This window comes from Clytia hemisphaerica, unplaced genomic scaffold (genome assembly GCF_902728285.1).
Source record: "Clytia hemisphaerica strain Z4C2 unplaced genomic scaffold, Clytia hemisphaerica genome assembly, whole genome shotgun sequence".
Lineage (NCBI taxonomy): Eukaryota > Metazoa > Cnidaria > Hydrozoa > Leptothecata > Clytiidae > Clytia > Clytia hemisphaerica.
The window spans coordinates 318,921-334,639 of NW_027103286.1; the positions used below are offsets into that span (position 1 = coordinate 318,921).

The 15,719-nt window shown below is 35.1% G+C and overlaps 1 protein-coding gene across 1 annotated transcript; it reads left to right on the forward strand.

The window, feature by feature from the left end:
* The first annotated feature begins 6,940 nt into the window (after positions 1-6,940).
* Positions 6,941-10,943, forward strand: LOC136808186 (uncharacterized). The gene is made up of 4 exons (XM_067064726.1): positions 6,941-7,620; positions 8,110-8,588; positions 8,683-9,704; positions 10,758-10,943. Exons 1-4 carry the CDS (start codon positions 7,010-7,012, stop codon positions 10,941-10,943), a joined length of 2,298 nt encoding a protein of 765 aa, XP_066920827.1. The 5' UTR covers positions 6,941-7,009.
* The last annotated feature ends 4,776 nt before the right edge of the window (positions 10,944-15,719 follow it).

The following is a 15,719-nucleotide window of genomic DNA, read 5'->3' on the forward strand; positions in this document are numbered from 1 at the left end:
TGCTGCAAAGTTATATTTTTAATTTTCAAAAAAGGGTTTCCGAGTTAGAATCAATTAGAAATTTTTCATTTTTTCATTTTTCACAAAACTTTTATCGAATTAGCTCTTTTCGTGCATAGCATAAGTTTTTGAGCTTTTTTTTGTGGAAAGAAAGTTTCGAGTTAATTAATTAACAAACTTATAAAATGTTTTTTGAAAAAGATTTAGAAGATTTTCTATCTTGATAAGTTTTGGTAAGGGCCCAAAAATGGTTTTAGATTTTGAAAGACTAGAGATCTTAGCAAATTTTTCAAATTAAATTGAATATAGCCGATTTATCGACCGCCGGAGGCGGTTTCTTTCATAGTGGTACGCTAATCTCGTTTTGCCTTGGCTCATTACTTTGTCTACCATTTACTTTCGGTTTTTTTAACTAGATTACCCAGGTGTTTCTCTCTTTTTTTCCTGAATGTCTTTTATTCGGAATTGAATAATCGAGACATGAAAAATGACTACATTGTAATCTGTTTTCATTGAATAATCTAAAAAGTACTGGAGATGACATGTAGGCGTTAATAATGTGCGCGCGCTCTTTCGCGAGCGTGATGTGTGATGGAAGGCGGTCGTTTCAGTGTGGTTTAGATCCACACTGTGACCTAGTTATTATTTTCGCCTTAGCAAAAGTATTACAATCAGCATTCTGCGGCGGCGGTGAGGGTGAGGAAAAAAAAAAAGAAAACGAAAGTACTTGATACGGTGGACGAACTCACTAAAATAAATTTACAAATTACACGCTCGTATAACCACGGACGATTTTCGCAGGTTTTCTTTGGATTACATCATATATCTTTGTGTCTTTAGCTTCAGTTTTGATTTTTTCTTTATTTTCTTATAAGCATTTACTTTATAAGAATCAAATCAATAACTCTTGATAGACGGTGATATACCTTTCTGTAATTAGTTCTTACAAAGTAAACAAGGAATGGCGCACAATATGAGCATATTTTTTTTTCTTATAAGCATTTACTTTATAAGAATCAAATCAATAACTGATACTAGAGTTTTTTACACGCCCTTGGCGGTGCTAAAATGGTTTTAAGAAGATTTCCATCGTTACAGTTGATACAGACGTCGTCGTGATTGCTACTCAACACTTTGCTGCTTTGAAACTTGAAGATCTTTGGATAGAGTTTGGTGTTGGGAAATCACGAAAATACATTCCGATTCATGACTGTGCAAGAATTTTCGGTGAAGGTATTTGCAGTAGTATATCATTCTGGCATTCATTTAAGATACGTTTACTCGGTAAGTTTCTTTTTGCACATCCATCATCCTATTATTATTTCGAAATTACAGAAATTTTTGAAGTGTTTTGTAACACGATTAATTTACCAAATTTTTACACATAACTTCCAAGTGTGATATAAAAACTCAAATTTTAGACTGGCAAGAGATGATGTTTTTAGTGACCAAGATCTGCTGGTGATCGAACGTTTTGTAGTTTTAATGTACGACCTTACAAGTCCGTTAGAAGGCGTGAACGACTGCCGGAGAGAACTATTCACAAAGAAAGCTAAAGCAGTAGAAAACATACCTCCGACAAAAGACGCCCTGATCCAACATGCTAAAAGAGCAATGCTGCAGCATATGTAAGAAAGACCCTTTCCTTTTTATCTCAACTTTTTATTTCTTCATGATGTATTGATGTTTTACATTACGCCAAGCTAAAATTCTTCTTTAATATTCCAGTTATTGGATTAACGCACTCGTCAGACAACAACCCCAGTACAACCCTGAAGAATGGGATGGGTCCTGAAAGATGACAAATATGTGCCATTATGGATGACAAAACGTGAAGCATCCAGCGAATGTCGGGAACTGATCAAATGTGGGTGTAAAAAGAAGTGTTCTGGTAGATGTAAATGTAAAAAAGCAAATCTCCCGTGTACTGAACTGTGTAAATGTGGAGGAAATTGTCCATAAAATGACACTTATTCATCATCTTGTATTTACATTAGTCTCAGTCTTATTAGTATCTTCTTTTCATTTCTAAGAGCTTTTCTGCTTTTCGATTTTCTAGTTTTTTGGTCGTTCGGTAACCCCATGCCATGGATGTTTGAGAACCGAACGAACGCAATGTCGATGCTTGACTTGGTTTTCAAAGACTGAGCTTAAATAAAATAGCTCTAATAAACAATCAACAATGTTTGACTACATCTATACGTTTAAGCCCTACATTGATTGGTCACTAGCATAACTTTTATTTTCTTCACTTTAATGTTAATAGTATGTTTTCAGTAGGGGGGATTCTTTTCTTATTTAGTATTGGGCATATTTTTAGATATTTTTGTAGACAAAAAAGTTGTTCATTTTGAAATTATCTTTCCAACGGTTTGAAAGACTTTCGATTTTGACAAAATTTTACCAAAAATGATGACGTCATTTTTCGAACTTGTTTGACTTTTTACTCTTATTGAGTACATTTTCAGAAATTTGTGTAAGCAAAAATGTTGTTCAGTTTTCAATTATCTTTCCAATGGTATATAATATGACATGTTTTGGAGTGACATATTTGTTTGTCAACAAATGCTGACAGGGAGTGACAGGTGACATTTGACACTTGTCTCCCCTTAAAACTTTCATCTATAGACCATTCTGGACCACTGTGCAAAATTTCACGATTTGCACAATTGTTATCCTAACTGACTCCACTATAAGAAAGAAATTCCTATATTCGATTATAATTCTTACAACTGGCATACCGGAAAAAGTGGGATGGGGGAACTTAAGTGGGAACCTAGAAAAGTGGGATGGGGGAACCTAAGTGGGAACCTAAATGAATACCGGAAAAGTGGAATGGGGGAACCTAAGTGAGAAACTTAAATGAATAACAGAAAAGTGGGATTGGGGAACCTAAGTGGGTTGTTTGATTATTAATAGAATTGAAATAATTTTTCTTAAAAAACAAATACATAAAGATAAGATATATGCAATGAAAGAAAAAACCTTTTATCATAATAAGAACACCAGTTATTTACTTTTTACATTTCGGTTCGCAAACAATAATGTTGAAAATAAAACAAAGGGAATTAATTTATTCAATTAGTTTAAAAAAGCATCTTTATTTATCAGCAGTTTTATAGTGCATCTTTTTGAAAGGTTCTTTTTAGTAAATTGACTTACACTGCATGAAATAATTATCTATCGCACATGCGATATGCAGCGAAACTAGTCGATCAGAGCTTTTTACGATAAATATCGACAGTGCGAAAATATGGTCTTTCAGAGGTTAGGAAAATTGCTAGAAGAGGAAATTTTCGTTTTGCGAATTTAAGAAAATTGAACTTTCTGACAGCGAATATGTGGGGAATTCCATCATGCGTTGCAAACGTTTTACTGAGAAAGACCAACTATGCTTCGTTTTACGAATGAAGGAAAATTAGAATTTTTGAAAGCGAATAGATGATGAAATTCATTCTGTTCCTCGACCGTTTTCTTGATCAAGTCCAATTAACATGTTCAAACGCTTTATGAAACAATAACTCTAAATTTCTTGGTATTAAAAATTGCTTATGTTTACTCATGAAAGACAACATTATTTAGTGTTTTCGCTGTATTTTCGTTTTACTAGTGAACAAAATTCGTTATATATAATTCAAAATAAAATCATAGAAATGTACAATAATGAAAATAATTATATAGAAATTCTAGTTGAAGTTATAAATAAGTTATAATTTTATTAATATTATCATCATAATATTATCTTTACCGTAGGACCGCTCTATACACGCAAAAAAGGGCTCAATTTGCAAATTTTAAACCCCAAAAAATGGATATTTCTAGGATTGAACTAAATAAGTTTACTTTCGTTCATTTTAGAGGAAATCAGAGTTTTACGTTGCTTGAGCAGCTTAGTTTATCTTATTTTTGTTGTGGCTACACCACATAACTATCAGAAGTTTTGTAGCTTTGGCAAGTTAGGCCTTAGCAGTTCTACGGTAAGTAGTTTTTAAAAAATAACAAAGCGAGGTTAAGTATCGGTAGATAATTGTCCGTCGTCGTGAGTTATCACCCGATTCTTGACCTCGCTATTTTGTACAGATAAAAATATAATCTATAATAAATATAATTCAATACCAGAATCAATTACAGATTTGTACCAAGTGACCCACTCTACCACTCTATAACTGGCAATTTGTTTGGGGATGAAAGTTGGTGTCCTATTTTGCCTTATTTTGTCAATTTAACAGGGATCCCACCCCTGAATATCTTAATTTTAGGACAAATTTTAGGAGGATTTTGGTCAAATTTTAGGAGAATTTTCAATTTTTTAGGAGGATTTTAGAAAAATTTAAGAAATAAATTTCTAAAATCGACCTGAAGTCAGCAATCAGAAAAATGTTCTATCGAAAAAAAAATCACCCACAGGAAGACTGAAATAATGTAACAGAAATAAAATTACTTTATGTATTGGTAAACTATTATTCGTTCTAAAAGAAATTCTCTCATTATGGCTAAATCACCAGTTATACTTACTGCTAACTTAGAAGATCAAAAAAATATTAACAAAAGGCATCTTGAATTAGAAAAACTGGGGACAAATTTGAAATGTAATCTGAGCAACATAGACTGATTTTATCAAAGTAACAAAGATATTTCAACAGAAGGCTAGTTTACCAAAAACTCATCTTTAGATCTCCAAAAATTGAAAAGATAAAAAATAGACGACAGGTTTGGAGATACACAGACAAAATAAACTAGTCATAATAGTTGTGCCTCAACTATTGAGCGCTAATTTGTTCAAAAAATGGTTATTTTGCAAAATGCCAAGTTTTTCTTTTTTAATTTTTAATTTGTTCTCGAAAGCATTTTGTTCTGAGTGCATTTTCAAGCAATCTAGAGCTCAATTTCAAAATTTTCCCCTCGGGACAAACCATGGTTGACCCTTCAAAAAATTGAATAGATGAAAATAGACGATGATAGAAGATGAAAAAGATTTGTTGAATTTTTTTAGGAGATTTTTGACTTATTTTAGGAATTTTAGGAGGAGTGGGATCCCTGATTTAAGAAAATTAGAGCAAATTAATTTTCACAAAAAAAAAAAGAAACTAAACAGATCGAATAACTAACTTTAAAGACGAAACTTTTTAGTTTGATCACTCAAAATTCGTTTAGACAGTCTGTAACTGTGAACCTGATTCTGAACTTAGTCAGAATGCTGTAAAAATATTTCAGAAAGATTTTTTGGAATGTCACAAAATTTTAATTTCACAGTGTTTAAGTCTGCTCTACTGGAATCCAAAGAAAACAGGCCAATTGTCAAAGGTGTTGCAATCTCCATGAACAGAGCACTTTTAGTCCATGAGCTGAGAGCCAAATTTTGAGGTTTTTTGGCTCAACGAGTGCACCGGACAAATTATATATGAAAAGTTTCCAAATTTTATGTAGAATAAGAATTTCGATGTTAGCAAGGTCAAATTTAATGGAATAAGGATTTAGTGACGTCACAATGACACCTGGTGAAAAAAAAGGTGTGAAAATTAGTCAGACCAAGATTCTACTTTTTGGGAAATATCTCGGGAACTAAAATTGGTATTGCTACAAAATTTGGAGCATATGTTCATAATGAGATGACAATTACATTCAAAGAAAAAAACTGAAAAAAAATCATTTATGACGTCACCAAGGAGCGCCGAAATTGAAAAAATGAGAAAAAAAGAAAAATTTTGCCTAAATTTCGATCAAAAGTTTGTGTTAACTTGGCCTGTACCACTCAAAATACGAGAAAAACACAATTTACCACCTATAATCTCATATTACGAAGTAAATACCTCAACATAAAGTATTTGTTGGGTTTTCATGGGGCGCCAAAGCATCAAAATAATTACGCTCATTTTGATCTGTAAATCAGCATTTCCCTAATTTTTGTAAATATTTGAAAAAAGTAGTCAATTATTGTTCCAAAAATCATTTGATAACTAAAGATTCCTAGTGAAAATGAAAACGAGGTTTATAAATACCTTTGCCTATATGGACATACCTATAATTGACTGTATGAACGTTTATTAAGGCGCTAAAATGACCATATAACTATATAAAAGAAAAGAAATTTTAAGATTCTAGAGAATTCCAAAAAGTATTTTCACAACATAATTGAATGAATGAGATGTAGTATTTTCTTCTCGTTTCTATTTTTTCTTTCGTATTGTTTAACGTAATCAAAAGCCCATCCAAATGGCCTCTATTTATGACTAATAGCTTGTAACAAAATATGTTTAATTAGCACTATACAAATGGCGTTTTTTATTATTCTAAATATGCTTTCACTTTTAGTGTAAGACTCGACTTGTTTAGTGTGGTTGTGGCGATCTTTTATGTGGTTAGTTTATGTGTTTTTTTGTATAGTTTGTTTTAAGTTTTGAAATTTTAATCATACAGATAAGATAAAAATGGGATAAAAGAAGAAAGAGAAAGCAAGATGACGATCCATATTTTGTCCTGCCCAAAAAAGCTGCAACAAACCCAACATCATCAAAACGCAAAGAAAATGACCAAAATTGTTCAAATGTTGTAAGTTTTATTTCTCTTTAGTTTCCCAATGCAACCTATTACAGTGCTTTGTACAGAGAACAACTTGTATCATTGATCTGTAGGGGGTATATTGCTTGAAACTTGCAAAATCCAGTTATGTAGTGTTTGGGCACCAAAATATATTTATCATAGTTTAGTTTTTTAGTTTGAGCGTATTCTAAACCTTTTTCAGTTGGGAAAAAAAGAAGGTGGAATCTCTGCGTAATTTTTCACCAGGGACAATTTTTTAACTGTGATGTAGGGGTGTGAGAGAGATTTGAATGCGATACAATATCTACTACCTCCACGCAAAAGACTTATTTCGATTTTTCTTTTTTCTATACGTCAGAACACTTGTGTTATCCACTGTACCGATACTTGTGATGAACTCATACCTTTGACGAGACTCAATACCTGGTTGAAACTGAAAGAAGTAGCTACTTTAAAACGGCATCCCCTGATGGATATTGAAGCAAACAGTCCCGACAAAGTACCCGATAATCTTTCATATCACCGGAAATGTTACCAGCGTTTCACCCTAAAGAGAGACATCGACAAGCTGAAATCCCAGCATGAGAAGATCCAAGCACAGGTCGATCCGGAAGAAATTGTTGACGATGGCGAGGAACCACGAAGGAAATCAAACCGTGTATGTTCAGACTCTCCCATTGAAAAGAAGATATGTCTATTCTGTAAAGTAAACTGGTCCAAACGGTTTGCTGATGGTGGACTGAAAGACGCCTTAATCCAAAGTTCAGTCATTGCTGAAGGTTCTGTTGACTCAGCCTTGCGTGGTAAAAGCTACAACCGAGGTGTCCGGATGTATAAGCTGTTTTATGAAGCCCTCCAGCGCCTTCTAATTGACCAATTGGTGGAAAGTGGAAAGTGTGGTCGAGTTGATGAGGCTTGCAATGAATTGGTCTTGGACAAGATCGACAAACAAATCTACGATACCATAGACGCAGATACATGTATCGAGGAGTATTTCAACAATTACATTGACCTTAAGGATCAGATTAATAAGCCTCAGAATTCAGCTTGCCGAAATTTTGGATTAGCTACATTGAAATGGTGGAGCTACTTTTGAATGTAATTTACGCCTGCAGAGCTGGTTTGTGGGATCTTCTTCTTGAATGCATCCGCGAAATCATCCTATTTGCTTTCGCTTACGACAACATTAATTACGCAAGGTACCTTTCAGTGATGCTTGGCGATATGCTTGCTTTGGAAACCGAATTTCCTGAAATATACGAGCAGTTTCTTCTTGGCAATTTTACTGCACAGATTAGTGACGGTGTTTTCAACAGAGTGGAGACCGACAAGGTGATTGAGATGACCCTAAACAAAGACACCAAGACACCAGGTGGCACAACTGGCTTCTCGACAAACATAGGAGCAGTCCATAGATGGGAGCTTAACGCTACGTACAGAGCATCCCTTCGTGAAGTCTTTCACCAGCATCTTAACTTCGCGAGTCAGAAGCACAAACACAAGGATCTTTCACCAGCTCGAATTAGAAAAGATGAAAATGCTGTCCAGTCGATCCTCTCAATCCTACAGGAGACCTTCGTCCATCCGTTTGCTGGTATGCCATTGCTGTCAATCTCGAGGGGAATTGAATGGAGAGGTTGTTGCAGAGAAAATGCTTTCAGCCAAAGGAATCGGTAAGGAGCTTATGGTCACTTTTAACAAACAACGTTTGGAAGAGGGTCGCACGCTATCAATTTTTGATCGCATGAAGAAGCAAAAACTTCCAACCTTCTCAAATATTCCCCTATCAAAAGCTGCCAAACACAAAGCAAGGTTGGTTGCGATTGAAAGCACCAAAGAGCTCTTTGCCAAAATCGCGATTATTGCCCAAACGAGAGTGGTTGATCTCGAACAGTTGCTCTCGTTCCCTCTCATTGAATTACCACTCTCGCTATCGGAGCCAGATGGTACCCTGAAGAAAACAGCAAAGTCAAAATTATTACACACTGTTGAAGGAGATACTGTCCCAGTTGAAATGCTACAAAAAGACCATGCTTTCATCGTTGATGGTATGGCTTATGTTCGACAACTCAAGTCCAGTGGGTTGACATTTGACCAATTTTCACTAGCTCCTGAAAGCAATCGTCAATGGCTCCCCGTCAGCATCTCGTCTTGATGTCGTATTTGACGTCTACTTCGACACCTCAATCAAAGACATCGAACGTCAAAGAAGATCTACTGGAGAAATGATTGTAAAGAAAATCGTTTCTACAGCACCAATCAAACAGTGGGGCCAGCTTCTTTCTTCTGGTGAATTTAATAATAAGTTGGTTACATTTTTCTTGAATGATTGGAAAACAAAACGACATCTTTTGGATAACAAGACTATGTATGTCAACGATTCAACTGAGACGTGGAAATTCACCAAACACCAAATGGCAATCTGCAACCGTTTGCACTCAAATCAAGAAGAAGCCGACACACGAATGCTGTTGCACGCAAATGACGCAAGCTCAAATTATCAAAACATCATTATCTCTACCCCTGATACAGATGTATTCATTCTCGCTGCTTCAAATCTACATGCAATCATTGGTTGTAACATTTTCATCCTCACTGGATCTGGATATCACAAAAGGCTTATCGATCTGAATCTGGTCTGCGAAACGTACTTCACGCGCATTGAGGACTCTAAATTCAACAAAGAAATGGTATTGCAAGCCTTACCTGGTTTTCATTGTTTTACTGGCTGCGATTCGATTAGTGCATTTTCCGGACGTGGCAAGATCAAACCACTAAAAGTCATGATCCAGAAAAGTGAGTACGTCAAAGCCTTTGCAGAACTTGGCACAACTTGGGACATAAGTGAAGAGAATGTGTCAATCCTCGAAGCCTTTGTCTGCCATATGTATGGGAAGAAAGATTCTTTGGAATTGGGAATATCGATTGATGACCTGAGATACAACATTTATTGCAGGAAGAATGGTAAAGTATCATCAGAATCATTGCCACCCTGTCAAAACGTGTTACGCCAACATATCAAACGTGCAAACTATCAAGCAAGAATATGGAGAATGTGTCTTGATCCTTGGATTGACAGGTGTGATCCATCCGATCATGGTTGGGGAGTCGATGATGGTGGTCTGTTCGTTAATTGGATGACTTGCAATCCAGCATTGACTGAGGTAATTTTTAGTATACTATTCTACCTCTAGTAAATTTTCATGAGATAACAAAGGATACAATTACGGGTAATTGATGCAATCTGTCATAAGTATAATTAATTTAATGTGAGCGTCTCTTTTCAAGTTATGATATTTTTCTAACCCTATCTTGATGATTTGATTGGCTGTTGATGATGTAATGTTATTCATACTTGTCACAGCCATGTCATAGTTGCTGACAATTAAGTGTCACTTAACCCTTTCAGTCCCAGAGTTTTCACAGCTACTTTCCCAGAGCCGTAAAATGAGTTTTTGAAAGCATTTACTTATTCTTCAATATCTCTGGAATCACTAAACCTAGGCCTCTCAAGTTTTCACCATTTTTCACTTATAGTATGAGGATTATTTTGATAGAAAAAAATTTGCAAAATGACGTCATCAGCGTGTCACGTGACCAGAGAAATGCAAAAAAAAATTTGAAAAGAGCAATTTTTTGCCCTTCAATGGTAATTTTTTTTAATGAAAAAATGATTTAAACCCATCCATTCTTCTGATAAATGTTTAGCACAACAGTATCTACTAACTGAAAAAAGAATTGTTTGATTATCCCTCATAGAAAAATCATAATGATTGATAGAAGTTTTAAAAAATCCCATTTTCGGCCTTAAAGATTTTGCTTGCAAAAATTTTTGTAAATACTTTTGTAAACAAAACTTTTTACTCGAACAAGCTTTTTTTACGCGGTCTTTTGCACACGACGCGCTATTTTATCTTCTTTGAAAGCTGTTTAAAGACATCTCTTTATTTCCCGCCAAAACATCACAATTTGAAAAATAAATCAAGGACCGCTATGCAGTCCTCTGGGAAAAAACGACGGGTCCAAAGGGACCGCAGTGCGGTCGCGTGGGACTGAAAGGGTTAAAACTGGAAAGAGTCACTTCTTATCATTTTATGTTCTTATAAAACCCTTAAATTCAGTGTTAAGCAAAAGGAAAATTTTTTTCTAGAAAGCCCTTATATCTGAAATCAAAATTATTTCATTTTCCTAATTATTAATAATCGATTTATTTTTAGGTCCTGACGCTCGTAACCTGTGACTGTAAAGTGCAATGTGATGTAACTTGCCCATGCAAGTTCAACGAAATGGAATGTTGTGATGCGTGTGGTTGTGATGATTGTGGAAATCGAGATGATGAAGAGAACGATCAAGACGACGAAGAGTTTGAAAGTGATGAAGAAAGTGATATCGAGGACAATTAATAAATCTGAAACCTCTGCTAATTTTCCATTTTTACTTTTACAAAATAGCTATTGCTAACCCTTACCAAGTTTAACTAACCTTTATAAGTTTCAAAATTCCTAAATTTTACATTTTAATCTAGTATTTCATAAGATTTTACTTATAGCTTAAAAATTTCTGACATTACTGAATATTATTAACCAAAATTAGGAAGATTCTGATTTACGAGCGAATTAAGCGTAATGTTTTTGAAGGTTTGGCGCCTCATAAGAACAATAAATCAATCATTATGGAGCAATTACTTCAAATTCTAACAAAGTAAGTGATAAATTCTTTAAGGTCAGGTGAATTCAACCTTTTGATTAAGTTTAAGGCAAGATTTTGAATTTTTTCTATTTTGGCGCCCCTTACTGACGTCATAGGGTCGTTTTTGAAAATTATATTAAACTCTTTTTCATTTTCATCTAGGAATCTTTAGTTATCAATTTGATTTTTGGAACAATAATTGACTAGTTTTTCAAATATTTACAAAAATTAGGGAAATGCTGATTTACAGATCAAAACGAGCGTAAATTATTTTTGATGCTTTGGCGCCCCATGAAAACCCAACGAAAACTTTATTTTGAAGTATTTACTTCGTAACATGAAATTATAGGTGGTAAATTGTGTTTTTCTCGTATTTTGAGTGGTACAGGCCAAGTTAACACAAACTTTTGATGGAAATTTAGGCAAAATTTTTCTTTTTTTCTCATTTTTTCAATTTCGGCGCGCCTTGGTGACGTCATTAATGATTTTTTTTCAGTTTTTTTTCTTTGAATGTAATTGTCACCTCATTATGAACATATGCTCCAAATTTCGTAGCAATACCAATTTTAGTTCCCGAGATATTTCCCAAAAAGTAGAATCTTGGTCTGACTAATTTTCACACCTTTTTTTTCACCAGGTGTCATTGTGACGTCACTAAATCCTTATTCCATTTAATTTGACCTTGCTAACATCGAAATTCTTATTCTACATAAAATTTTGAAACTTTTCATATATAATTTGTCCGGTGCACTCGTCGAGCCCATTTTGACCTCCAGCTCATGGACTATTTAGGTGTAAAATCTTTTGTTAAAAAGTTGTTTTCAAGAATGTAGGAAAATTTAGAAAGCTTTACACAGTATTAATAGTCAGAAGTCAAATTTCAAAACAATAAGCCTAATCTTAGAGCTGACAAGTCCATCAAATCTTTTTTTAAAAAGAGGGACTAATTCATTCACTCTGGCGATAAGAATTAATGAACCGGTTTACCGTCACATAAATATTTGATGCAGCAAAACTTCATTATTCATTATTTCTACCTGGTAGCTTCTAAACTTGAATTCCACTGTGAAACAGTTGCTTTCACTTTCAGAATCAAAGTCACATGCACAAAAATTCAAAAATTGAGATGCGTCTAAAATGTAAGTTTTTAAAACACCCTTGTAACCACCCACTGCTTTAAAAAACGCCCGAAAACATGGTTTTGCGTAGCGAAGATGTTATTTTAGTTTACTTTGAGGAGTGTTTTGGATAGTTTGGCATGAAAAAAAGAAGAAAATAATGAGTTTTTAAAGAAATAATGAACTTGAGCGGTAGCGGATGGTAAACCAGTTCATTAATTCCCCTCACCTCAACTGCCATGAAAATTTTGAAAATAATCAACCAGCTAGAGGGAGCGAGCAAACTACTCATCCTCATTGTGGCTGGGGATTAAATCCAATTTTTTCATCGCAGTTAACTGAGACCCTGACCAATCAGGCTCAGGCCTCAAGGAGTCAGGTCCAAGAACACGTTTATAACTTTGAAATTTAGACCGCTGACTTCTACTCTTATCATGGTGATTGTCCAACACCTCAAATAATTGGTCTATTTGCTTTGGTCTCCAGGTGGGTTTCCTAACAATAAAAGTTTTGACGTCCCCATCAACCTCATCTTCGTCTGATGATACCATATCAATGGTTACGATTTTTCTCCATAATTTCTTTGAACATGAATCCAACGTGGAATCGTTCAACGTTGTAATACGTGTAAGGAGTTTCTGTTAATGAAGAAATAGAATGTCAAATGAGAATCAAATAAAAAGATTGCTATTTAAGACAGCCAAGAATCAAGCAGGTATTTTGACAGAAGTAAACATTAGTTTAAACCTTTGTCAGCTGGGCGAATTTAGTCAATTGAGGGGCACCTTTAAATCTAATGGCGAAGGTGCTTTTGACAGTCCGCCGCCCAATTGAGCCAGGGACCTTTTTTTAATTTACATTTTCGAAAAAGTGCACTCTAAAAATTAAAGAAGTCTTAAATTTCATCAAAATTAGAAACTTTTGACTGAAAGAAAAAAAATTGACCGACAAAATCGTTTGTAATCTCCATTCAAATAAATCGACATTTTATCCACTCAATAAATTCTGCTGCTGAAACAAATATTCCGAAACTGACCAAAAACCGTATAATTCACCCATGGCACAACGATGAAAAATTAGATAATCTATACCAACAAAAAGACAAATTGATGACAAAAAACATTGACTCCGCAGATATTCAAAAACTTCGTAAAAAGATCAGATTACGAGCACGTTTTCTTAAGAATGAGTATCTGAAAACAGAAGCTGAAAAATTGAACCAGCTAGCAATTAATCGCAACCTACAAAAACTTTTCAAACGGGCAAAAGAGCAAAGTAGCACTCTTTCAAATATTCAAGCTTCTTGTCCAACCCAAAGTCTTCTCAATCACTTCAAATCTCACTTCAACCCTACCAACGACAAAACAGGCCAATCGAACTATCGAATGATGATCTTCCCCACTATGTTACACAACTTCGACAAATTTCAGCTACAACAAACATCAAAAGTGAACCCCCTGATACTGACGAGATAAGTCAACAAATTACGAAACTTAAAGTCGATAGAGCTTTCAACGATATTGACCCTACTCTAATCAAACGGCTCGATCATCCAGTTATGCTTCAAGTGATACACAGAATTTCTTCAAATCTCTGGGAAAATTTTGACGTCCCGACTGCATGGGGGAATTCCCGTCTGCAAGCCATATGGAAAAAGAAAGGATCCAAAAAAGACCCCAAAAAGTATCGTGGGATAAGTATTGGCTCAACCGTTTGTAAACTCTTGATCAATTTAATTCTCGATCGACTTCGTCCTTGGTACGAGCTACAACTAAGCGACGAACAGAATGGTTTTCGGAAAGATAGGGGAACAACTGAAGGAATATACACAATTAAACGGATCCAACAGATTACTGATCGAAAAAGACAGCCCCTTTTTCTCCTTTTCGTCGACCTGACGGCAGCATTCGACCACATCCCTCGAGACTGGCTTTTCGAATCAATTCGTTTGCGATTCGATAACCGTCAATCACCCCCACTATTCGACATTCTTGAAAAACTTTATCAAAATACAAGTCTAACTTACGAAGATGCAAATAAAACGTTTCAAACCTCATCTGGTGTTCGACAAGGAGGACCAGAAAGTCCCTTCTTGTTCAATCTCTATATTGACTTTGTCATGAGACTCTTCAAAGAAAAATCAAATGATATCAACTTTTTCAAGCACAAATATCGCATCAACTTGAAAAGTCTCACCCGAACACAGCGGTACGAAATACGAAATAAAAACATCCAAACGTCTGGACAAGCGGAACTCTCATGGATTGGGTATGCGGATGATTTAATACTTTTCTTTACTGACAAAGAAAGTCTTTTATCTGGTTCTGAACTTCTAAACCAAGTTTTCGAAAGTTTTGGGCTATTAGTTAACAAACTCAAGACAGAAACTATGGTTCTGAATCACCAAATTCTTGAACAACACTATCACAACACAATCATTTCACTCGACGAGACACCAATCAAAAACGTCACCAAATTCACATACCTTGGATCGATAATTAGTCATGACGAGCCTAATACCGGAAATGCAGAAGTCAATAATCGCATTCAAATGGCATCTGCTAAATTCAACGAAATGTCTAATCTCCTTCAAAATCAACGAATCAACCTTCGCACCCGAATCAACTTCCTCAATAGTTTTGTGAGAAGTCGGCTTACGTACGCGTGTCAAAACTGGAATCTAACAAAAAATCAATTTGAAAGATTGAATGTTATGTATCGTTCTTTTCTTCGACGAATGATACGTAATGGTCGAAAGTTTGTAAATCCGACTGAAAACGATTATCGTTTGATTATATCTAATCAACATCTGCACGAAATTTGTCAGACACGTGACTTAGAATTTTTTATAAGAGATCAACAAAAGAACTATATGTCACATGTTATTCGAATGAACGCGGAACGTTCAATCAAGCAGCTGGCTTTTAACGATGATAAATATACAAAGAGAGGAAGGCCTGTGAGAACTCTACTCGACCAGGCCTTAGATAACTTAGATATTTCTATTGATGAATTTTGCACTCTTGCCCTTAAGGGCAAGAATTAGAATTTGATGGAGAGATGTGTGACTGAGAAAACAGGGACTTATCCCAGGTTTCCTCTCCTTGCACATTTCTCCATCTCTGTTTAACCTAGGAATAGGGATACAGTAAATTTTATATATATATAAAGTGTCTGCAAGCACCTGTCAGCCATAAAAAGTAACTGTTTGTGGTTAAAGATTTAAACTTAGATTTTCTACCATAAAAATAGAACCTAGTTTTTGTGCCTGGAACAAAGTAATTAGCCAAAACAACTCACCTGATCTTTACGTGATTTTTTGGCCATATCCTTTTTGTAGTTGGGATTCTTCCCTCTTCGCCGATTTGTGTC

Excerpts from the sequence above, each read along its gene's own strand:
- LOC136808186 (XM_067064726.1), top strand. The coding sequence starts at position 7,010 with ATGGATATTGAAGCAAACAGTCCCGACAAAGTACCCGATAATCTTTCA. Across the intron at positions 8,589-8,682 it reads CCATGCTTTCATCGTTGATG|CATCTCGTCTTGATGTCGTA; the intron begins GTATGGCTTATG and ends GCTCCCCGTCAG. Across the intron at positions 9,705-10,757 it reads GCAATCCAGCATTGACTGAG|GTCCTGACGCTCGTAACCTG; the intron begins GTAATTTTTAGT and ends ATTTATTTTTAG.